The sequence below is a fragment of the Phacochoerus africanus genome, chromosome 15 (genome assembly GCF_016906955.1).
Source record: "Phacochoerus africanus isolate WHEZ1 chromosome 15, ROS_Pafr_v1, whole genome shotgun sequence".
NCBI lineage: Eukaryota > Metazoa > Chordata > Mammalia > Artiodactyla > Suidae > Phacochoerus > Phacochoerus africanus.
In genome coordinates, this window is record NC_062558.1 from 51,491,921 (window position 1) to 51,514,628 (window position 22,708).

Here is a 22,708-nt window from a genome sequence, read left to right on the forward strand (position 1 = left end):
TGGCTCTGCTCATGGAGGGGGGATGGGGACCTCAAGCCTGGCTGGTTCCAGCAGCACACCCATCCCTGGACCTGCCCCTGGGCCCCACAGATCACTGTCACTGCCACAGTGCCTTACTCAGGTCCACAAAGTTGTAGCCACAGCCTGGGGGGTGGGGTGGGGCTCTCTGTACCCGAGGTCACACGAGCCCACCCCAGTCACATAGAACAACCCAAATGCTCACCCTACTGGACTCTAGCCTTGTACTCTTTCCTGGACCTCAGACCCGGGAGCCAGGCACTTTCCGCTGGAGCCCACTGCCAGGTCCTCAGTTCCCTCTAACCTGGGGTCTGAGGCCCTGGGACTGTAAAAACCCTGATCGAGGCTGCTGCCTCCCACCCCCACCCAGGCAAGCCCAGGCCAAGGCCTACAATGGAGGCCTTGGAAATGGAGGCCTGACTGCCAGAGCCTCAGCACAGGGCCAAAGAGAATCCTGGGATCGGGAGGCTTGGCACCCTGCTGGGTAGACTCTGGATGGGAAGGCTATGGATGCCCTGAACTGGGCACTGGAGGCCCCAGGGGCAGTAGCGGCAGGAGGCGTAGGCCAAGTCAAGATTTAGCCTGGGTCCAGACACTGGAGGCCTTGCTTTGCCGGGCCTAATTGGGCAGCAGGGCCTTACCAGGCCGACAGGCTGGCTGCATGGTGGGTAGCGAGCGAGGGACAGCACAGACCGACCAGGACCGACCAGCGGCCTGAGTTCCTCCGACGTGTCCTGGGCTCCCTCTCCCTCGGCCAGTCCAGGCCCCGCCCCCGGCCCTCCCTGCGCCCGGCCTGTGCTGGGGAGGTCGGAGGAGCGGGCACTGCCCACCCTCCGGATGTATAAGCGTCCTGGCCAGAGGCGGGCGGTGCGCGCGGTGCGCGTGACGCTCGGGCTCCGGGCTGCGCGGCCTGGGCGGCGCCCCTCTGCTCAGGGTCCCTGGCCACGAAAGTGAGCTGAGGAGAGAAGGGGGCTGGGGACGTCTGCTGGGCTAGGTCCTATCCCTGGGCGCCGAGGAAAGGACGACGCTGTGGCCCTGGGGCTGTCTGCCTGTGGCCAGTGCCAGAGTCCGGACTGCCCCCTCCTCACCCAGGTGCAGGGGCAGCCAGGGAGGAGAAGGCGGGAGGAACTGAGGGCAGGGACAGGGCCGGGCCCAGGCTGCCCATGGTGCTTTGTCGGTGCCCCACTGCTGCGGGTCGGGGCTGGGTGCTCTCAGCGTCGCTGCCTCCCCTCCGGGGCTGTACAAGTTTCGCTGTACAGAGGGAACTCGGCCTCGGCGGAGCAGTGGGATGTTCAAGGGGTGCTGGTCATGGAGGCCCCTGGGAAAAGAGGCAGGGGAACCGGAGCTTGAAAAACAGGAGGGCCCACACTCCCAGGGCTTTCCACCCATTGGGGCCCCTCGGCTGCCACTGGCCCAGAGTGGGGGGCCGTGACGCCATAATCCCCTGGGCCCGGGGCTGGCGGCTGTGAGTGGCACCGCAGGCTCCCGCCCCCGGGGCCCGTGGGCTGGGCCGGCCTCGGTGGGGCTGGGTGCATGCAGTCAGAGGCGGCGCCGGCCGGGCCGCCGGGCGCCTATGGACGCGCGGATCCCGCTGTCTCCCCGGGCCAGTGCGTTCAGCATCGCCTCTCTGGTTGCAGCAGAGGCCACAGAGCGCACCGCTCGCCTGGGACCCGAGTCCTCCGACCTGGTGAAGCTTCGCCAGCTGCTGGGATCCCCGGCCGGGATGCACTTCAGCACCGTCACCAGGGACATGGAAGGTGAGCCTCTCTGCTGCGTCTACGCGGACCTGTCTGCCTGCCAGAAGCTCCCCAGCCCCAGCTGCGGTGGGACCCAAGCAAAGAGGGTGGGCAGGGTCCAAGCAAAGAGTAGGTGGAGGGAGCTCTGGCAGGGCGAATTCCAGGCTTCCAACTTGGACTCGAGTTGGCAGATGGGAAGGGTGGGGATCCTGCCCAAAGCTGTGCCCCCTCCAGCCTGGGGACCCAGTGCAGAGATCCGCACTCAGCTAGACACAGGCCCAGAAGAGGGTGAGTAGAGGCTGGGAGGACAGGAGAGGCGGACCACAGAGAGACAGTGGAGGTGGCCAAGAGTTCGCAGAGATGGGAGGAAAGGAGAGAAGAGGGAGTCAGGAAACATGGAAAAGGAGCGAGAGGAAACAGTGGGGGCCGAGGGAGGAAAAAGAGATTGAGAAAAGGAGAGAAAACAGAGAATTCAAAAGGAGAAAGATGAAAAGGAAATAATGAGGACAAGAACGAAGAAGAAAGTGGAGGAAAATTTAAGAAAGTCAAGTCCGAAAAACAAAGTCAGAGAAACACTCCAGCTTTCATTAAAAAAAAAAAAAAAAAAAAAAGTTAAAAACCACGAGTTACAGAGAGGGGCGTAGAAAGGAGGGGAAAGGCAGACCGAAAAGAGACAAAGCCATGAGGGGCTAACAGGAGAAAGAGGAAGAGGCACAAAATAAAACAGAAATAAAGAGATAGTGGGAAGAGGAAAGAGGATGCGGAGGAGAGGGTTGAACGAGGAAGACAAAGGTAAGGAAATAAATGGGTAAGAGCCTGGAGACAGAAATGCAACGCGGGAGGGCGGCAGAGCGAGGGGCGGCGGCGGGCGCTCGGGGGAGCCGGTCCGGGCGGTCCGGGGGCCGGGCGGGGGCGGGGGCGGGGAGGGGGCCGGGGGAGGCCATTGTCTCGGCAGGGGCGGGGGCGCGGGGCGGGGCGGGGCGGGGCGGGCTCCGCGGGCGGCGGTGTGGGGCGGCGCGGCCCGGGGCGCAGCGCACGCCCGCCACTCGGCCCGGGGCGCGGGGCAGCGCTCACCTCGGCGGGGCGGCGCGGCCCGCGGGTCATGATCTCCGCCGTGTCCAGCCCGTGGCTCACGCAGCTCTCGCACTTCTGCGACGTTGCAGCCTTCACGGCCAGCAGCCTGAGCAGCCTGGGGGCGGCGGGGGGCTTCCCGGGCGCTGCGTCGCCGGGCGCGGACCCATACGGCCCGCGCGAGCCCCCGCCGCCGCGCTACGAGCCGTGCGCCGCCGCTGCCCCCGGTGCCCCGGGCCCGCCGCCGCACGCCTACCCGTTCGCGCCGGCCGCCGGGGCCGCCACCAGTGCCGCCGCTGAGCCCGAGGGCCCTGGGGCTAGCTGCGCGGCCGCCGCCAAGGCGCCGGTGAAGAAGAACGCGAAGGTGGCCAGCGTGAGCGTGCAGCTGGAGATGAAGGCGCTGTGGGACGAGTTCAATCAGCTGGGCACCGAGATGATCGTCACCAAGGCCGGCAGGTCAGGGCGCCCCTCCCCAGCCGCGCGCCTCGGTCCGATCCACGCGAGCGGGGCCGGCAAGCGGGTGGGGGCGCGGCCGGCTCTTTTGCTGCGCAGTCCCGGCTCCTGCGACAGCCGCCCGGTGCGCGGGCCGAGGGGAGGGCGCGGGGCTGGGAGGCTGTTGGAGGAGCCTGGCCGCCGGGTGGACCCCCAGCGGGAAGTAGGGGCCAGCTCTGCCCACCTCCAGGGGACTCGCCAACCAGCCGCTCCCAGGGGACTCCAACTTTTCAGAGGAAGCTCTGGTCTTTGGTTGCCTCGTTCAGCCCAGGCGGGATAGGTAGAGGCGCAGCCTGGCAAGGGTTTGGAACATTGTAGGAAAGAGTTAAGACCCTCAAAAAACAGGTTGCATTTGTCGGAGGTTGCTACCCAGTCTTCTCAGGCCTGCATCTCCCGGGATTGTGGGGCCTGGCTCTGCTGCTGAGGCCGCCGCCTTCAGTTGGCCTGTGTTTGTTTTAAGGGCCCAGAGAGAAGGGGAACAAGTTTTGTGATGCAACCGACTTGACCAGCAGACAAAGGCGGGTGCCGGTCTGTGTCTAATGTACACAGGAGACAGCAGCTCCGAGTCCACATGCCACGGGGAGCTCAGGGCCTGTTTGCAGAACCTTTTCCTGGTTTCTCTTTCCCTGATGCGACGCCCTCCCTGAGGAGCCCGGCACGATGCCCTGCTCCAGATCGGGGGTCTTCTCCATGCTTTCTTGCTGCCCCCAGGCACACGGCCATCCCAGGACTGTGCCCCAGCCCCCAGCCCAGGCCATTCCAGCCAGGGCCTCGGCGCTGCCCGGCTTGCACCAGAAGCCAGCATTCTGCAGCACTCTCTGGCCTGTAGAGGCAGGGACACGAGTGGCAGGCCTGGCCGGGAGTGCTGGCTCTGCCTATCGCCCGCAAGGAGTTGCCTGTGAGGACGGACAAGTGGGGGCCGAGCCTCATGCTGTCCTCCAGGGCCCAGCAGTACCCTCAGGACAGGGCAGGCCCATGTCCAGCAGCCCATGCAGGAGCCACAGAATGTCCTTTCCAGAGCCCGGACCAGTCACCGAGTTGGGGTCCAAGGGAGGGGAGAGTTAGGGGACCACAAGGGCACAAGCCAGGTCTTCCGAGTAGCTACATCTTGGAGCTTGCCCGTCCGTGTCCCCGACACAGTGGGGAGACTTGGCACTGGGCTGGAGACAAGGCCTCAGAGTCGCGGCTCCAAGGTTGGGCCTCCGCGAAGGGAATGGGGAGCTGCCGCAGACCCAGCTGAGAGGGCGACCGAGACGCCTTGGAATCACACAGACCGCTTTGCTTTCACTTTGTTGGAGCCGGGAGCCTAGGGCAGTTGCTTAGATTGCGCGGGGGAGTCTCTGCTGAGGGCCTGGGACCGCTCGCTGGTGTTTCGGGCTGCGACTCGGCTGTTGCTAGGCTGAGTCTACACAAGCAAAGGTGGTGGAAAGAAGGTACAGGCTGAGGTTAGGGTGTGGAGGCTCGGCTCCAGCACTGAACTACCTACTTTTGCGTTTCAAAAAAGGGAGCAGAATCGGGAATGGGGAGGGGGGGCACTACCCTGCTGTTCCACTTGCCCTGGGCCGGTCGGATTAGTGAACAGCGGAGTGAGGGGAGATGAGGTTGAGGGGTTGAGGGGCCAGGCCACTGACACAGGAGCCGGCAGGGAGGCTGCCCGTCCCGACTCCTGGGCTGGTCGAGGTGGACGGCCCTGCCCTCCCCAAGCTGAGGTGACCGAGGTCCCGCCGCCCCCAGGCGCATGTTCCCCACGTTCCAAGTGAAGCTTTTCGGCATGGACCCCATGGCCGACTACATGCTCCTCATGGACTTCGTGCCGGTGGATGACAAGCGGTACCGGTGAGCGCCCAGCAGGACCTGGGAGGGCTCCCTGGCCTGGGAGGACGTGTGGGTCCCTGCCTCAGGAGGTCGGTGAGGTGACCAGCAGCTCCGCCCCACTCCTATCAGACCCCAGACCCACACACCCACCCCCAGCAGTTCTGGGGTGCTCCCGTCAGGAGGTCGTGCAGGCTGGGCCCCACCAGCTGCAGGCCGGGGACAGCCCCCAGGCCCCAGGCCAGCCGCTCGCACACAACGCCTGCCTTTTCCATGTCTCCCTCTGCCACGAGGTGAGCGTGGGCACCCCGTCCCTTCCCCCACCCCCGGAACACTGGGCCCCGAGAGGCAGGAAAGGTGGGGTGGCCAGGAGAGATTATGCAGGGCGGGCCTCAGCCGCCTGGACAATTAACAGCAATTAATAAAGAGAACTTGCTCCGCCCTGCACCCTAGGCCACTGGCGTGGCCGAATCTGGGCCCTGCTGCGCTGGCGACACAGGAGACCAGTGGGGAGGCCCAGAGCGTGACCCGCATGCCACGAAATGAAATGTGGCTCCAGAGCCCAGTCTCCTCCCTCTTGTCGCTTCCTGCCGGCTTGTGTGTGCTGGGAGTTTTCTGTTGTCTCATAATCCCCCCAGAATCTCCCAGCCCAATCTAGCTCCCAGTTCACCTATGGGAACCTCACAAGAGGTATTTTTGGGGTTCCCTCGGCAAGGCCTTCTTGGCTCACCCCAACACGTTGTGACCCTGCTCCGGGTGCCCCAGGTATGCCTTCCACAGCTCCTCCTGGCTGGTGGCAGGGAAGGCAGACCCTGCCACTCCGGGCCGCGTACACTACCACCCGGACTCGCCTGCCAAGGGGGCACAGTGGATGAAGCAAATCGTGTCCTTCGACAAACTCAAGCTGACCAACAACCTGCTAGACGACAATGGCCATGTGAGCGACACCCCACGCTGCCACCCTGTCTCCCTCAGACCCTCCGGAGTGCCTGCCGACCGACCGGAGCCAGAGGCAGAGCTGGCGAGGAGGGGGGACTGGCTGAGGAGAATCACCTTCCATTCAGGGGCTCAGGGATCCTGGACCCAGGCTAAGGAGAGGCAGTCACACTGCTTCCCTCCCCCAGTACTGGGGATGGGGCGGGGGCGGCTGCCTTTGGAATCCAGGTGGTGGTGATTCTGGCACTGAGGGTCAGTCGCCCCCATGCTTTCGACCCATGGCTTCGCCTCATTTTGGGCGTTTAGGGTTTTGCTGAGTTGTCTGCAAGTTCGCTGCCTGTCTGGACCTCGGCCGGTTTCCAGCTCGGATCTTGAAACCTTTCTTCCAGATTATTCTCAACTCCATGCACAGATACCAGCCACGCTTCCACGTGGTCTACGTGGATCCACGCAAAGACAGTGAAAAATACGCCGAGGAGAACTTCAAAACCTTTGTGTTTGAGGAGACCCGCTTCACCGCGGTCACTGCCTACCAGAACCACCGGGTGAGGCCCTGGGCACAGTCAACATTTCTGGGAAAGGGTGCAGTTTTCAGTCGCGGGGCACCTAGGGACGGAGGGTTCCTCTAAACCCAGCCCAATGGAGCCCCACCCCCAAGGGCCTGAGGCATCCCCCTCCCATCCCCTGCAGGCGGGCCCAGCCTCCTATCAGGCTGACCTCTCAAGCGGCAACTGTCACTGCGGCCTGAAAGTTTGTTTTCCAAACCATTCCGGAAACTCCCCATCAGGGGCCTGATGCGCGGTTTACCCAGATTCCTAGGGCGTCCCTCCACTGCCCACCACGCCAGGTTGGGGGTGGAAGTGACTACATTCCTTTCTCAGTCGGGGGCGCAGGGTCTCTGCCCTAATGGCTTGGGACAGAAAAGACAGTTTCTTAGCGAGAAATGGGGGCTCCCCAGCACCCCTGCCACAGTAGAGAGGCTTCGGCCATCGAGGAGAGGGAGCACTTGTGGGCCAGCATTTCTGGTCTGCAGCCCTTCCTTGCTGGGAGAGGGTCTCCTAACGCTCCCCTCCTCCCTCCGAAGTCCGGTGGCCCCCAGCACAGGGCTGGAGCCGCTTGCTCAGTGCCCGCTTCCCCGCAGATCACGCAGCTCAAGATCGCCAGTAATCCTTTCGCCAAAGGCTTCCGAGATTGCGATCCAGAGGACTGGTGAGTGTCCTCAGAGGAGACGGCGAGCCGGCGAGCGCGCGGGTGCCTGGCCGGGCATCCCCTGACCGCCTCCCACCCGCAGGCCCCGGAACCATCGGCCCGGCGCGCTGCCGCTCATGAGCGCCTTTGCGCGCTCGCGGAACCCCGTGGCCTCCCCCACGCAGCCCAACGGCGCGGAGAAAGGTAGGGCCGGGGTCGTGGGATCTGGGCAGGCGGCCTCGCCCGGCCTCGCCTGCGCCGCAGGGGCGCTCGCGGCCTTCGCGCTGATTGCACAACGGTCGGGGCGGGCAAGCGCGCACTCGCCCGCCCGGCCCGACGGCTGTGCCCGCCCGCCCCGCCCGCCGGCCCCGCGGAGGGCGCGGGCTCGGGGCCCGGGCTGGGGCGCAGAGCCGGGGGCGGGCGCGCTCTCGCGGGACCCTCTGTGGCGCCGCCGGCTGTACTCACGCCTCGGCCTTCTCCGTAGACTCGGCCGAGGCTCGGCGAGAATTCGAGCGCGACGCGGGCGGCCCGGCTGTGCTCGGGGACCCGGCGCACCCGCCGCAGCTGCTGGCGCGGGTGCTGAGCCCCGCGCTGCCCGGGGCCGGCGGCGCCGGGGCCCTGGTCCCGCTGCCTGGCGCGCCCGGAGGCCGGCCCAGCCCCCCGCACCCGGAGCTGCGCCTGGAGGCGCCCGGCGCGTCGGAGCCGCTGCACCACCACCCGTACAAGTACCCGGCGTCCGCCTACGACCACTACCTCGGGGCCAAGAGCCGGCCGGCGCCCTACCCGCTGCCAGGCCTGCGCGGCCACGGCTTCCACGCGCATCCGCACGCGCACCCGCATCCGCACCATCACCCCGCTGTGAGCCCCGCCGCCGCCGCCGCGGCAGCGGCCGCGGCGGCCGCCAGCATGTACTCTTCAGCCGGGGGCGCGCCGCCGGGCTCCTACGACTACTGCCCCAGATAATGCGGGCGCTCGCCCAGGGGTCCGGTTCACCCAGCCCGCGGTCACCATGGTCCCTCTTCACCGGCCTCCAAGCCTTGGGGTCTCCACTCTGAAGCCCCAGAGCTGTCCAAGGGTCTGGTTCCCTGGCCCTGGGCCACCGCGGGTCCCTCCCCAGCCCCAAGGGCCCCGAGTCCGCAACGCCAGTGCCAAAGTGCGCGGTCCGCGCCGGAAGGAAGTGATATTTATTGTTCTCCGCGAGATCGCGTCGTCCCCGGCCCGGCTGGCAGTTGCAGTGTAGACGATCCGAGAACCGTCTGGAGGCGGTGTAGATACTTGTAGATATTTGTAGATAACTGTAGATACCGCGCCGGCGCCGACTTGATAAACGGTTTCGCCTCTTTTGGAAGCTGCCTGAGTGTGTGCGTTTCTTTGCGTCCCGTTACATCGCATGGGGTGTCTGGCGAGAGCGAATCCGGGTGGACTGGGGGACTCAAGGACACCCCAGCCCTGTTGCGGCAGGCCCGGGTCTTGGGCCAGTGGAGAGTTCACAATCCGAGCCCCTCCCAGCCCCTTCCGGGAGCGCCACCCCCTCCCTCAACACCCCTCCCGCTATCCTCTAGCTCCACTTGCTCCTGCTTCCACCTTGCGGTCCCACGTTGCGCTGCCAGGGTGCCTGCATCCCAGGTGTGCATGCTGCCTTATCACTTAAATTCCTCACCTGGAGGTTGTCCCTCTTCTAGGATGTGGGCCCACACCCTGGCCTGTTTTCAGGACCTGTGCCTGTCCTGCGTGTTTTTCCATGGAAGCTGGGATAACAGTCTTGGTTCTGCAGAACACTGTGGGGGCTGGGAAGGGAGAAGCCCTGACTCTGATCAGGAAAGGTAAAAACAGGCAGTCCTGCTCCTGTAGCATTTCCCTGGCTGGTCCTGGCTCAGGCCTGTGTTTTCCCCTGTTTATTGACTTTATCTGCAGTGAGTGTCCCTATGGTGTGACCTGGATGGGGCCACAATGACAGTGGTCATGAGTCATCTTGAGACCTGCCTGTGAAGCGTTTTCCCCAGGCCAGGTGGTGAGGGACCTCTCCCCACTAACTCAACACCAGGGATGGGGCCAAAGGAACTCTTTGATCCCTCCCTTCCTGAGTCCAGGCAGGAAGTGCTGACAGCTGGTCAATGGTCAACGTCAAGGCTGCCGACTTGGACACAAGATAGAAGGGAAATGCTAGTGGCTGAAGTTCTGTCCCCCTTCCGTGCCTGTCCCAGTGCGTTTGTGGTGATCACTGCCACATGGCAGTGGCAGCCTGGTGGTGCCACCTCTCCAAAGGCACGGCCAGGCATTTCCTGATGGCTGCCCTGGGTGGACTCTTTCTTCCCGTTGTGTTCACCCTGGAGGTGGGAAGTGACCAAGAGCTTAGCAACTGAATGGCAGGAACTGGTCCCATGAGGCAAGTCTAGGAAGGAAGGGGGCGACCAAGGCTGCTGAGCGAGTGATGAGCTCTGGACCCCCCAGAGCCTCAAAGGGCACCTGGCGCCAGGGTGGGAAGACTCTTGTAGTATCTGCCTGAGTGGCCTGCAGGATCTGGACACAGCTTCAGGGATGCATTCCTAAGGGCAAGCCTCATGGACACCCGTCCACCCACCACTGCAGGTCTCTAGGTGAGCCAGCTGTGCCCATGGGCTCCACTCTTGGAGCCACAAAGGCACCCAGCATCCCTCGTCCTGGGAGGCCTGCGGGAGTGACAGGCAGTGGTTTGCCATGCTGAGCCAGTCTCCCTGGGGTGCTGGGCCTCCCCTCTCCCCTGCACATCTTCACCATCCAGACTGTGGAGCTAGGGGGCGGGGCGTGGGAAGAGACAGACCTGTGGCTGGAGGTGTCTCCATTCTGGTTTTGTTCAAAGCTAAAGTGAGGAGACAAACCCCTTGACGCAGTATGGTGCCCAGTATGTGGAGATCAGGGTGCATACCCCGCTCGGCCTCTCCTGAGGTCATCACCACTTGATGGAGAGCAGGCTGCTGTCTATCTCGGGGCGGCGCTAACGAACTGGAAGCAATAAAGCTAAAGGTCGGGCTCCTGGCAGCCACACTCAAGCACCCGGCGGCCTTCGGGCTGGACCCTGCAGATACTTGCCGGCCGCCAGAGCACAGGTGTGGTTTTCTCCCCTCCCCCCATGATGACTTTGCCTGGCTGAGAACCTGTCATGCGTGGGTCCTGAGCCGGCTGCCTGGCTGGCCACACTGTGCTGGCCAGGCCTCTGTGTTGCTGATCAGAGTCGTATCCAGAGCAGATTGTTGTGCTGCCCGTCACCTCCTCAGACTGCTGTCACCCTGGGAAGGTCTGGCTTGGGTCACCCTGCTTCTGCTGTGGGTTCCATGTTTCGGAGAGGCACTTTTTCTCAGTCACTCATCCCTGAAACAAATGCTTGGTGAGCACGTTTGGCCGCTGCTGTGTGGTCCGGCATTCCCATGGCAGCTGCCCTGAACAATCTTGTCACCACCACCCTCACTCCCCATCCTCTCTCCCTTCCTGTCCTGCCCCTTCTCTGAGCCGTGCTGTGTGGGGCTGGGGTCTCCTTTGTCCCCCCGTCTTGGGCTCACCCTCGGCCCTTGGATTGCCCTCAGCATCTTCCCCTGGGGCCCCGAGGCCCTGTTCCACTTTCCTGGCCCGTCTCCTGGTATCCGGCCACCAGGCCTTAGGGGGACCAGAGCCTGGACCAGGGACTCCAGATTCTTCAGCTCACCCACCATGTGGAAGAGGTACAATGGGGGAGGGTGGGGCCTGTTCACTCCCCATCACCCCTTAAGGCCCCACTTTAGGGGTTTCGGGAACTCCAGGGACTGGGGGTGGGGTGGAATGACACCCAGCAGCCCAGCTCCCAGGCTAGCTCCCGGGAAGGCTTGGGGAACCCCCAAGTAGGGGCCTTCAGACCCTGCAGAACCAGTCCCACTGACTGGTGTGAGATGCTCTGGAGGGCCTGCTGCACCACGCTCAAGTGAGGCTGGTGACCCCAAGGCCTTCAGGGATGTTGAGCTCAAATGCACCTGAAAGGAGGTGCCAGGGATCTGTGGCTGTGGGCACAGGGGTCAGAGGGGCTGCTTATACAGCTGCTTAAGAGCCTCGGTAGAGGCTGAACAAGGAGGCACAACTATGGGACAAGGGCGTCTGAGGTGGAGGGAGGGCCCCAGGGCCTGGGGCTGCAGCCCCTTTCCTACCCCACCCCCTGGCCGGGGAAGCCCAGAGTGCATCCACATGGTGAGGGTGATGGGGAGCCTGAGGAACTTCTCTCCGGGTGCCAAGGGTCAGAGCAGGGAATGCAGGGCTGCAGCCAGAGGGAAGGGGGGCCCAGTGGCTTCTTCTAGGACCATAGAGATGAATCCAGTGGGGTCAGAAGGGGCCCGACAGGAGCTAGGCCTGGTGCCTCGGCTTCCCTGCCATGTGAACAGAGATGCTCCACTCCTCTGTGAGGCCCTGCTGTTCTATGGGTCCTGGAGGCAGACCCAGCATCTACATCTGGCAGCCCTGCACCAACCTCTCTCCATGGACCTCCTTCCTTACCCCCCCTTGTCCCTTGGAGTGGCTTCTGTGTCCTGACATGGACGCAGCTGGGAGCCTGTGGGACCACTGCCTGGCCCGGCCCTGGGAAGGGAGGCCGGGACTGTTTGCTGGTCTATTCACACCTTCTCTGTGTTTAGAAAAACACAAGTTGTGCCTTTGATTCAGTTCCCTTTCCTGCTTTCTGCACTACTTCTAACCAGATGGATCCACGAGAGGGAACCCTGGAATCTCAGTGACTCCATTCAACTGTTGCCAGCTCTCTGTGTGGAAAACAGCAGAACCAAAGGTATTTTGTTGAAAGCAGCCCCATCTGGGAAGCTTAGGCTTTAATAGCAGTGATTAAGTTATCTTCCTAATGATAAAAGGGAGCAGCACCCTTTCTCTCCCAGCTCTCGCTTGCACCTACCCCCTCCCAGCCCTACCACCGCATCCTCCTCGGCTGCAGAGGGTGTTCCCTGTGCCAGTGACCCTGAGATGCTGGATTTCTGAAGTCCAAGGGCACCAGCAAGAGTGTGTGTCTGAGGTCCACGGGGCCGAAACCTGAGGAAAGGCTCATTCTCTCAGCCACAGGTGTGTGCGCCTGCTGGGAAAGGCCCTGGTGGCTCTGGGGGTGAACGACAGCTAGCCTCCCTGCCCCCCACCCCAAGGAGACCCACATCCTCCTGAGCACCCCCACCCACCCACCTCCGCTTGCCCCAGCCCCCTCCCAGGCTCATTGTCCTGGCCTCAATTCCTCTCCTTTTTCTCCATCTCCAAACCACACCTTTACCCCAAGATTCGTGTTCTAGATTCTTCTCCAGGGCCTTTTGAGACCTCAGCATCCTGTGAAGGTGGTGATGGTGGCCAGGCCAACAGAGACCTTGTGGAGGGAGAGGCCTGGAGACTGGGTCTTCCCAGGCCGCTGATGTGTGTGGACCTTCTCTCAGCAAGGGGGCATGTCTGAGGCCCGCAGGGTCTCCATCCCAGGGATGGCCTGCTACACCGGGACAGGGACACAGGCCCATGCCCATGTGCCTTAGTATGCTGGGACCCCTGTACCCTAGGGCCGCCTGGCCCACCAGTTCCCAAGAGGAGCCTGCACGGCAGCGTGCCTTCACCAGCCCACGTCACTGTTCATCCTCAAACAGTGTGGGTTGGGGAAGGCTGGCACCTCTTTCTCTTCAACATGGTGCTGGGGACTCAGAGCCCTGTGAGTAGGGCGTTGGGGCTGCAGCAAGAATCCCCCTTCTGACAATAGTAAGTTGGAAAGGGACTGCGAAAACAGGAGGCTTCATTAAGATACAGCCAGATAGTCTGGAAGCTCTCTGGCCGGCAGGGCCCTCCTCCTGGGAGCCTGCATGCAGGGTGGCCAGGCTGTGCATTCCACCCCAGGGTACCTCAGCCAAGGAGGGGTTGGGCTGCAGGTGACACTGAGGCCCCAGACTGCCAACTGAATGCAGAGGCAGACATTCACACCCACCACCCCTCGCAGGCCTGTGCCAACGAGAAGCCCCTGGGCAGTGGGGCCAAGTCACCATCCCCACAGGGGTGGCCAGGGAGAGGCTACCTGTCCACGTGCCTGCTGCTATATACCCTGGGCAGTGAGACTAGACAGCACTGCAGGAGAGCATGGGTCAGGGGCTCTGTGGATGGTGCCCCACTTCCCCTCCTGGAAGCACATTTCACCTCCTTGGCTCCCATGATCAAGCCCTCCCTCCCCTTGGGTGGCCAGCTGGGAGGGTTCATTTAGAGATAGGGCCCAGGACTGCAGTTGGCACCCCCTTCAGGAGAGCTGGACGCCACTCACTGCCCTGCCACCACCTGTCCTACTGAGTCCGAGGCCCCAGGGCCAAGCCTGCCCCTCTAACGGGTGGGCTGCAGGCAGGAGCCCCCAGGCATCCAGGCACCTGGCACCGTGCTGCTAGGAAGGGACCTGGTCACTGGTAGCTGGCCTTGTCCTCAGGAAGCTGGCCGGCACTGTGCTCTGATGCCAGGTCCCTCAGTGGTCAGCTGTTTCCCATGCATGTGTCCTGTCCCAGTAAGAGTTACATCCCCAGGAAGTAACGCAATGAATGAAAGCCTGGATTAAGAGAGACTTCATACCCGTTAGGATGGCTATTAACCACCCCCCCCCAAAAAGAAAAAAACCCAAAATAATAAGAGCTGGTTGGGGTGTGAAGAAGCTGGAACCTTGTGCACTGTTGGTGGGAATGTAAAATAGTGCAGATGCCATGGAAAACCATGGCGATCTCTCAGTTCCACCTACATTCACAGAAGCAGAGAGGTGGAAACAGCCCAAATGTTAACAGCTGATCTGCGGATAAAACCCATCAACTGATACGTGGATAAAAGGACGTGGTCTGTTCATACAATGAAATATTACTGTGTCATAAGAAAGGAGATTCTGGTGCCATGGTGGGAATGGACTTGAGGACACACAAGCACCATCCTACTTACATGAGGTCCCTAGAGCTGTTGGATTCATGGTGACAGGAAGCAGGATGGAGGGGCCAGGGCTGGGGGTGGGTGTCAGTGTTGAACGGGGGCAGACCGTCCAGTTGGGAAGACAAAACACGGAGGTGATGGTGGTTGATGGCTGCATGATACTGAGTGTGCCTGATGCCGCTGAGTTGTGCACTTAAAAATGGCTAAAATGGCAATGGCTTTTAATGTACTCATGTATATTTAACAAGTAAACCTCCCCTGGATTACCCACAGTCGTAAAAACCATGCTGTTCATCTTGAATTGATCAAGTAAGTCCTCGTCTCTAGTGTCTCTAAACTACAGGGTATTTTTGCCCTCAGGAGTGGTGGGCATCCTGGGAGGGTGGAGGCCAGCACCCTGCCAGTGCACAGTATTCCCCCAACCCAGATGCAGGGTCTGGGTCAGCTAACAGCGCAGCCCCCTGTTCTGAGCCCCTCGGCTGGCCCAGCCCAGGCTGGGTAGGGGAGCGCCCCTCCCCAGGAGCCCTCCTGGCTATGCTCCCACCTCCCCCAGGTGCCCAGGGACCCAGACCTGCCTGAGCTGGGTATGGGGTGAGGATGCTGGGAGGTAGCCCTCCCAACACCTGTCCCTGGGTGGTCCAGTGGGCTCTGGTGGTGCCTGCCAGGCAGGTGTGGAGCGAGTGACCCCTGTTGGCAGCAAGACCACTAGGAAAGTCGCTGAGGCTTCATAGTTAGGGCCTGTCCCAACTCCTGACCCTAGACCCTGACCCTGGGAGCCAGGGCTTTTGCTGGCCTCACCCCCTGGCCCCTCATGGCCCACCCAGTGCTTCTCTTGTCCCCTGTTTGTGGGGCTCCACAGCTTCAGTTAGGGACCTGAGCCCCCGCCCCACCATGGGCCAGTCCCGGTGTGGGGCAGGAGTGACACCCTAGGCATAGTTGTTGAGACAGTGTCTGCTCTCAAGGGTCACATGATCTGCAGGGAGGAATGGGGATGCCCACCTGAATGGGGCGGGGGCTTGTCAGAGGCAAGACTGCCTTGGGGTGCTGTGATCTGCCCTGTCAGGAGCCAGTTCACCCACACATGGGGTGGCTCGGGGAAAGGAACCCTTCCTCGGGCCCCACAACACAGGGTGGCCTGTAACCAGGCATGGGCAGAGCCTTGAGGGATAACACCCACCCACCAAGGATGGAGATACCTGGACGCACTCCCACATGTCCACAAAACCAGGATATGGCCAGGTGAGCCTGTGCGGCACCAGGGTAGGTGACACAGTGACCTGGTGGAGACAAAGGAGGATGGTGGCCTGGATGGCCTGGAGAGCAGGACACAGTGAGACCTGTCCCTGCACTCAGAAAAGGCAGAGCTGTAGAGGCCAGGGTAGACAGGGTGGTAGAGCCTCAGGGTGACGACAGGGCAGGGGAAGAGGTGAGCAGCAGTTCTGGGTATGAGACCATGGCCATACACTGTCTGGGGCGGGGAGGGAGGCTGGGGCCTCATTCACACACTGTCTACAGGTGGAAGTAGGGCCTCTGCAGCCACATTCACACACCTTCTCCTTATTTAGTCGTATTCTAACTTATTTAAATCAAAACCGATGGATACAATCAAGCTGGGTGCTCCCACCTGACCGGCTCCATCCCCAGTTCTGGGACCTTGTACTGTAAGGGCTGCACTCTCACTCCCTCCAAAAAGAGTAGGGGTCTGTGTGTCCCACCAGGGCTGGGCAGAGAGCACTGGGCGCCCATCTGGCTTGCTGGCAGAGCCCTTGGCGCCCCACGAAGGACCGCCCGAGATTGCCATGCTGAGGGCCCACCCCAAGGCACCCAGTGCCCCATGAAGAGCAATGAACCACCTGTGAGTGCTCCAGCTCCTACTTCTGACCACGACGTGCAGCTGTGCTACCGCCCCAAGTCCTGCCTGGTTATTAACCATCCAGCGACAGCAGAAGCCAGGGACTCAACTTTTCAATGTTCTGCTACTTGACAACAATAACTGCACATATATCTTAGCCCATCTCTGTCCGTTCCCTCAATTAAGCAGCTTATCAACCTGCCGGTGGTTCTGGAGGTGGCTCGGGGTCAGGAACTCTGGTTCCAGTGCTTGAGGGAGTTGTAGTATCTCTGATGTGGGCACTAACTCCATTCTTGGGGGCGCCACCCTCAGACCTATCACATCCCAAAGGCCCCGCTTCCAGCTGCCATCATGTTGGGGGTTAGGGTCTCAGCCTGTGAACTGCAGGGGACAGCGCCTCTCCTGCCACAGCAATCTCTAAGCCCATGGGACCCACATGCTGTGATAGTGCCTTTCTGGCACATTTTAATTTTTCTTTTCTTTTCTTTTTTTTTTTTTTTGTCTTTTTGCCATTTCTTGGGCTGCTTCCTGCAGCATATGGGGGTTCCCAGGCTAGGGGTCCAATCAGAGCTATAGCCTCCGGCCTACGCCATAGCCACAGCAACACAGGATCTGAGCCACATCTGCAACCTACACCACAGCTCACAGCAACGCCGGATCCTTAACCCACTGAGGAAGGCCAGGGATCGAACCCACAACCTCATGGTTCCTAGTCAGATTCGTTAACCACTGTGCCACGACGGGAACTCCCTTGTTAATTTTTCTTGCTTGAGTGTTAATGAGGACTCTTGGCCTGTGTGAACAGAAATGGTGACTGTGATGCATGATGTCCTGTGGCAGCCCTGGACACCTAGCACTGTTCTTGGTGCCTGTGAACATAGCTGGCTTTGTGGCGGCAGCAAGACTCCCCCTGTCTGCCTGGGGCCACGAGGCAGCTCTGCTTTAAGGTAGGAACCACACAAGTCTCTATGAAGGTGGCTGTGAACTTCTAGGAAGTGGGCACCCTGGATGCAGCATCTGTAGGTCCTGGAGATGGAGCCTGTGGCCACCTGGACCCAATACCTGGCACACAATGTGAGGGCCGCATTGGGAACACAGGGCTGGTGGGGCTGCCATAGCCCCCAACCTCGTGCAGAGATTTAGCCACATGATGTCCCTGGGACACTGCCCAAAGCAAGTGGCCTTGGTGGGAGCCAAATGCCCAGCTCAGGGCAGGGACAGGCAGACACTGGGTCTGCATGGCTGGCACCCCCTATAGGACATGGCAGGTGGCAGCACCCTCAGCTCACCTGACAGTCTGGAGGCCTTGCTTCAACCAATCAGCCAAACCTTGGAGACCTTCAGCCCCTGAGCCAGAGCTGGACCTCTGCAGGGCCTAGTCCAGCAGCCATGGCATCTGGTCTCCTGGAGCTATGCCTGTTTGCCAGACTCTGGGAAGGCCACACAGCCCTCTTGGAGTTCAGCTGCCGCGTACCCCACCCTCTCAGGCCTGCTGGGACTCTGGTCTGGTTATATGCAAAGTAGGGGTTATATGCAGCCCCGAAGGGGGCTGACCTCAGGTGGGGCGATGGGGGTTTTCCAGTGGAATGAAGGGGTTTGAGGTCCTCAGCTTTGTGGGAGGCTGCCCACAGCCCCATCCCAGTTTTCAGGGTCCCTCCTCTTTGAGACAAGCTGCCATGAGGTCTGGCTCAGCCCCATGGGAGAGGAGTGGTGGCAGCCCGGTGGGCGGCTGTGACAGTGCCCTTGGTCCTGTGAGGGCCCAGCCTGTCTCACCTGAGCTGCTGTGCTGGATGCCCAGAAGCTGCCCTGGGGTGCCACCTGCCATCCTTGGCCTCACTCTGTGGGGTGGCACTTTCCTCCCCCTGATGGTCCTGCTGGCACCCTTGCCCCGCATCCACCACCTACTGAGCTCCCATCAGGGCCCATCACCTCCTCAGTTCTGTGGCCTGTCCAGGGTAAGGAGCCCAGGACCTGGGGATCATACTCGGCATCCATGAGGCTCTGACCCCACGGGAACTGCACCCCAAGCCTGCAGGTTTGCAAAGAGAAGTTTAATGTCAGGTGCCCCATCAGCCTCCTGCCTGGGGCCGCAGGTGCCAGTGTCTGGCCGGGTCACACTTTAAACTGCAGCTACCATCGCACAGATGCTGTGCTTCATGAAAGGGTGCAGGTCCTGGCAGGAAGGGAGTCTGCATGACTGGCTCTTCATAACCAGAGGGGCCGAGACCTACGGCTTTGGTTTCCCTCTACCACCTCTGCTGTCCGCACATCCTGACAAGGAGCCACGAGTCATGTGTGTGGGTAGAGCGACCAGATGCTGATGCGATGATCTCCGGACCCTGCGGCCAGCAAGCTGTCAGCAGCGAAGGCCACGCAATGGACAGTGGCACTGTGGAAAGCCAGCACGGCCAGCGGCTTCATTGTCTGCCAGAGAAACACACGCACTCGATGGTCCCAGCCCGCAGTGGCCAGGATCTTGCGGTCTGGCCGGATCTTGATGTCAGCAATTCCGGGGTTCGTGAGCTGGTGGGTCCTGCGCACCTGAGAGGAAGAGGGGCAGGGAGAACTGTTAGGTGGCCTCTCAGACCTGCCTCTGCAGGACACCCCTGCAGGACACCCCTGTCAAAAACAAGGAGACCATTTGCTGCCCATCTCCCAGAGCCGGAGTAGGCAACCTCTGCCCTTGGCTGGATCCTCGGGCTGAGACTGGACAGACTTCAGAGGCAGGGTCCTGGGCCCCTCCCCAGGGAACTGCTGCCCTTGATGTCCAGGCAGCACAAGTTCAGTGGGTCCTCAAGGGAAACCTCACCACACCCAATGCAGGAGGAGCACAGGACTGTGAATACCACCTTCAGCAAAGCCGGGGGAAGGGGAACCCTGCGAGGGTGAAGGCCACCCAGGATGGGACGTGCAGCAGCGTGTGGGAGGGCGAGTGCCAACTGGAGGCCCAGGCTGGGCCCTGAGAAGGGGCAGGACGTCCTCAAGGGAAGTGCAGGCGTGTGCCTGCATGAGCCCTGGGGGCTGGGCTCCCACATGTGCCTCCTACAGCTGCTTCTGTTTCGGCCACTCTTGGCTCCAGGAGCACATGCGCATCACGGGGCCATCTGGTACCTCTGCCCCATGCTGATGACAAAGACACTTCACCACCACATTACGACTGAAATGGTCACTACCTTCCGCCCATCCTGCCTCGGCCTGGCCCTGGGCACCCGGAGTTCCTATGGCCCCGGAGTCGCCTGTACACCCACGGCAGCTCCCTTCTCTCCTAAGCTCATCCCATGGGGCCAAAGCAGCCTCAGCGGAGAGTCATTCCCTTCCACAGAGATGAGGAGAAAGGAGGAAAGAAACACAAAGAGACACAGCAACTGGACACTCACAGGCTCTTTGGCCACAAATCAGCAAAACAAAACCTTGTAAAGCAACAGAGCGAATCCAGGGAGCCTGACCCACAGGCACTGAGACAAGCAGGGGAGACGCCTGGAAAAAGGGGATTGGAAGGGCGGAGGGACCATGGTGGGCACAGTGCTTGAGTCAGAGCCATGCAGAAGATGGCACTGACCATGCCGATCCAGAAAATCAGTTCTCACCTCTAGAAACTGAAGCCTCAGGATCCACAGAGAAGCTGTAAGACAGTAAAACCACTGACTCTGAGGACGAGGTTTGGGCTATCCTTGGAAAAGCCCAGGGCATATCTGTGCCAGGTCTATGCCAGATGGTGGCCAACACCTGCAAGGTTAGGGGAGGCCCAAGGATTTTATATCCAGCCCAACTGTCACTCAGGTATGAGAACGGCAGACCAGCACTTCCGAACAGGTAAGAACTCAGGGGTTTGTCCCATAAGCTCTTCCCAGAGAACTGGAGGATTAAGTCCAGTCTCATAAGAGAAAACTGGAGAACTAAGACAAGTGGCCTGGCAGAGAGCAGTGGACCTACTTCCTGCAACAATATGGGGATTACGGCTACAGAACCGGTTATATGACTAACAGAAGGCTGGAAGGACAGCGAGACAGTGCTGGGTTCACTCATCTTTGTCATGTGGGTGGAAGATACAACAGTCACCCTCGACCCTGGGGGTTACGTGATACCCACTGAGGTGACAGACAACCTCGCTCCCTCCCCCACCCATGACATTAGGTGCCACAGTTACCTAGCATTTGCCTGAGTGTTTCTCTAAAAAGAAAAATACTCAACAGACTTACAACGAGGATTCCAAAATGAAAGCCAAACCTGTGCTGTGTATGAGAGAGGCCAAAGAGAAGGCTGGCAGATGCCACAGGAGCCCCAGAAAAGGAACCCACCCTCGGGAAAAGGGAAGCCTGGACTTGGGCCAGAGCACCAGCAGACTGAGCCACACTCAACAGCCAGAAAGGGAGCAACTCACACCGTAGAGCTGCGAGCTCTGATCAGCAAATACCGATGCCCTTTGTGAAGCAGGGGCCAGCAGGCGGCTGTGACAGCAGTGGATACAGACCAGCCTGCATGTGGCCAACTGCCACCAGCTGGACAAAACGCTGCCCCTGTGCCTAGGCGTTGACCCCAAGAGGGAAGGCAGCTGGCAAGGAGGGTGGCTCTTAACAGGGGGGGATGTCCAGCATTTGCCTGAGTGTTTCTCTAAAAAGAAAAATACTCAACAGACTTACAACGGGGCAGTCCAGGCAGAGTGCAATGGCCACACGAAGCCCAGGTAGTGGAGACCAGACAGTGGGGCTGCTGGAGTGGGGTGGAGTGGAGCAGGGCCACAGCAGGGAGTGGGCTGGGCAAGGGGCCCACGGGCCCTTGTGAGGGCTGGGCTGTACCTCTCAGGGCACCACATAAAGCCATTAGTGGCCATGGCAGCTGCAGGATTAAAGGTAACAGATATGAGATCAATGGCGACCTCTGGCCCAGCACCCGATCATGTACCACCCACAGGGACGGGGGCCGAGGCACAAGGCCCCGTCGGTGGGGACCTGGGCCAGAAGAGACCAGTCCTGTCCGCCCATCAGTGCCTACTCGTGGCCATGGTGGCCAGAGCCCCTTCCTCAGTGTCCAAGACACATGAGGTGGGCTGGACTGTGCCCACAGCTCCTCATTCAGGGCCTGGGGCCTCCTTCCCACCAGCCCCAGTGTCCTGCTGCTGACACTTGAGAGGGAAGACCCCAGGCAGGGCTGGATGGGGCGGGGCCACCTGGCCTACCAGCCATGGGGGAGAGTGTGGTGGTCAGACTCCATCCCAGGCTGGCTGGGGTGGGCGACTTATTATTCAAAGGCCTGGAAACACCGGGGGCTGTAAATCAGCCGGCTTCAAGGCTGTGGACCCTGCCAGAGCGTGGGAGGAGGGACAGGTCTGCACACCACCTGGGTCTGACGGCAGCCAAGGCCCAGGCCTCTGGCTCCAGGGAGGCAGGCCAGCAGCCCGGTGTCCTGGCAAGGGTGGCCAAAGGCTCTGTTCACTAATGCAGCCCCAGCAGAGCCTGCCCGGACCAGAGCCCTCCGGGAAGGATCCCAGCCACCAGTGGCTCTCGCAGGGCATGACCTCAGGTGCCAGGAATGCGCACACCGCTCGGCCACCATCTGGTTCCCATTACCCTTGCTCTTCTGCAGGAGCCCCATCTGCGTCTCCACGGCAGCGCCCGCTCGCCGCCTCGGGAGATTGATCTGGGCTCACTACACGGCAGGCTGCAAGGTGAGGCACATCTGTACCCATGTGGCTAGATGGCTGGCACCTTGGGGCCAAGCCGGCACCAAGCTCCCTGGGTGAGGCTACCTGTGGACATGGGACACTGAGGCCTCAAGACCCCAACACTTCTTCCTTGAGGCCTGCACCCTGCAAGTGGGAGGCTTCTGGATCCTCGGGGGACGTGACCTCTCCAGTGAGGCAACAGTGGCCTTCCTGGGATGCGTGTGCTGAGCAAGGCCCAGTCGGCGGCATAGCCCTTGTGCCAAGCTCTCTGCTGGGCCTGGCTCCCCTTCTCTGACTTCCCAATTGTCAGTGCAGTGAGTGTCCACCTCTGTACTGGAACACACCTGGTAAATTTCAGTCCAAAGCTCTAGCAGCTATTTCCCCAATAAGCCAGAAGGGCCTGGGAGACCTGGGCCAGGACCTTGGGAAGGACCCTGGGAGTGGGAAGGAGGGTCTGGGGGCACTGCAGTCAGAAAGGGCTCTCTGGGGAGCCACCTGGGTCTCCAAGCCTTGGCAGAGTTGGGCTGAGGTTTAAGCCACAGCAGGATGGAGCCTTGAACCCCACAGTGGAGAAGGGCTGACTGGTAAGGATTGTGCTGCCCTGTCCTCACCAGGCAGGAGCAGAGGCAGGTGCAGGGGGAGGCTCTGTGCCCACGTCAGGCCCAGCACCACATGACTCTGCCTCGTTTCTAGACCACCATCATGATGTCCAGGATTCCAAGGCCTCAGAGACCCTTCCTCCAGGGTGGAGGCCTGTCTGACTCTGACCCACGGGGACCCCTGGGATACAGGACAGGCAGACAGATGGGCAGCTCCTTTACTGCAAGCCTGGGGAGCGGCACTGGCTGGTCTGGGGGCGGGGGTATGAGGCTAAGGAAGATGCTCTAGCATGTGCCTTGTCCCTGGTATGACACGTGACTCCTTCATCCATCCCTAGAACTCTGAAGGGCTACTCCTAGCTCAGGGTCCTGCTCAGACCCCACCCATAGCCATGGCCACATGCACTGGTTCCAGCATGATCCT

General features: G+C 61.3%; 2 protein-coding genes across 7 annotated transcripts in view; one reads left to right on the forward strand and one right to left on the reverse strand.

Moving 5' to 3' along the window:
• Positions 1-883: 883 nt before the first annotated feature.
• Positions 884-8,601, forward strand: TBX1 (T-box transcription factor 1). Of its 3 annotated transcripts, none has more exons than XM_047760892.1 (9): positions 884-1,110; positions 1,656-1,775; positions 2,918-3,281; positions 5,052-5,153; positions 5,895-6,066; positions 6,455-6,610; positions 7,207-7,274; positions 7,357-7,457; positions 7,738-8,601. In XM_047760892.1, the coding sequence occupies exons 2-9, from the start codon at positions 1,742-1,744 to the stop codon at positions 8,214-8,216; spliced, it is 1,476 nt and encodes a 491-aa protein (XP_047616848.1). In that variant the 5' UTR covers positions 884-1,110; positions 1,656-1,741; the 3' UTR covers positions 8,217-8,601. The 3 variants fall into 3 exon arrangements, with proteins under 3 accessions (XP_047616848.1, XP_047616850.1, XP_047616847.1); XM_047760894.1 differs by having other exon boundaries at positions 1,659-1,775; XM_047760891.1 differs by having other exon boundaries at positions 884-1,775.
• A 9,458-nt stretch (positions 8,602-18,059) lies between these two features.
• Positions 18,060-22,708, reverse strand: part of GNB1L (G protein subunit beta 1 like) — a 36,738-nt gene continuing 32,089 nt past the window's right edge. For 3 of the 4 annotated variants that reach the window (XM_047760483.1, XM_047760484.1, XM_047760480.1), the window contains one exon: positions 18,060-18,564. In XM_047760483.1, the coding sequence (XP_047616439.1) occupies positions 18,313-18,564 (252 nt within the window). In that variant the 3' untranslated portion in view covers positions 18,060-18,312. Of the gene's footprint in view, positions 18,565-20,663; positions 20,860-22,708 lie in introns of all 4 variants that reach the window. The other variant, XM_047760482.1, reaches the window with a different exon arrangement.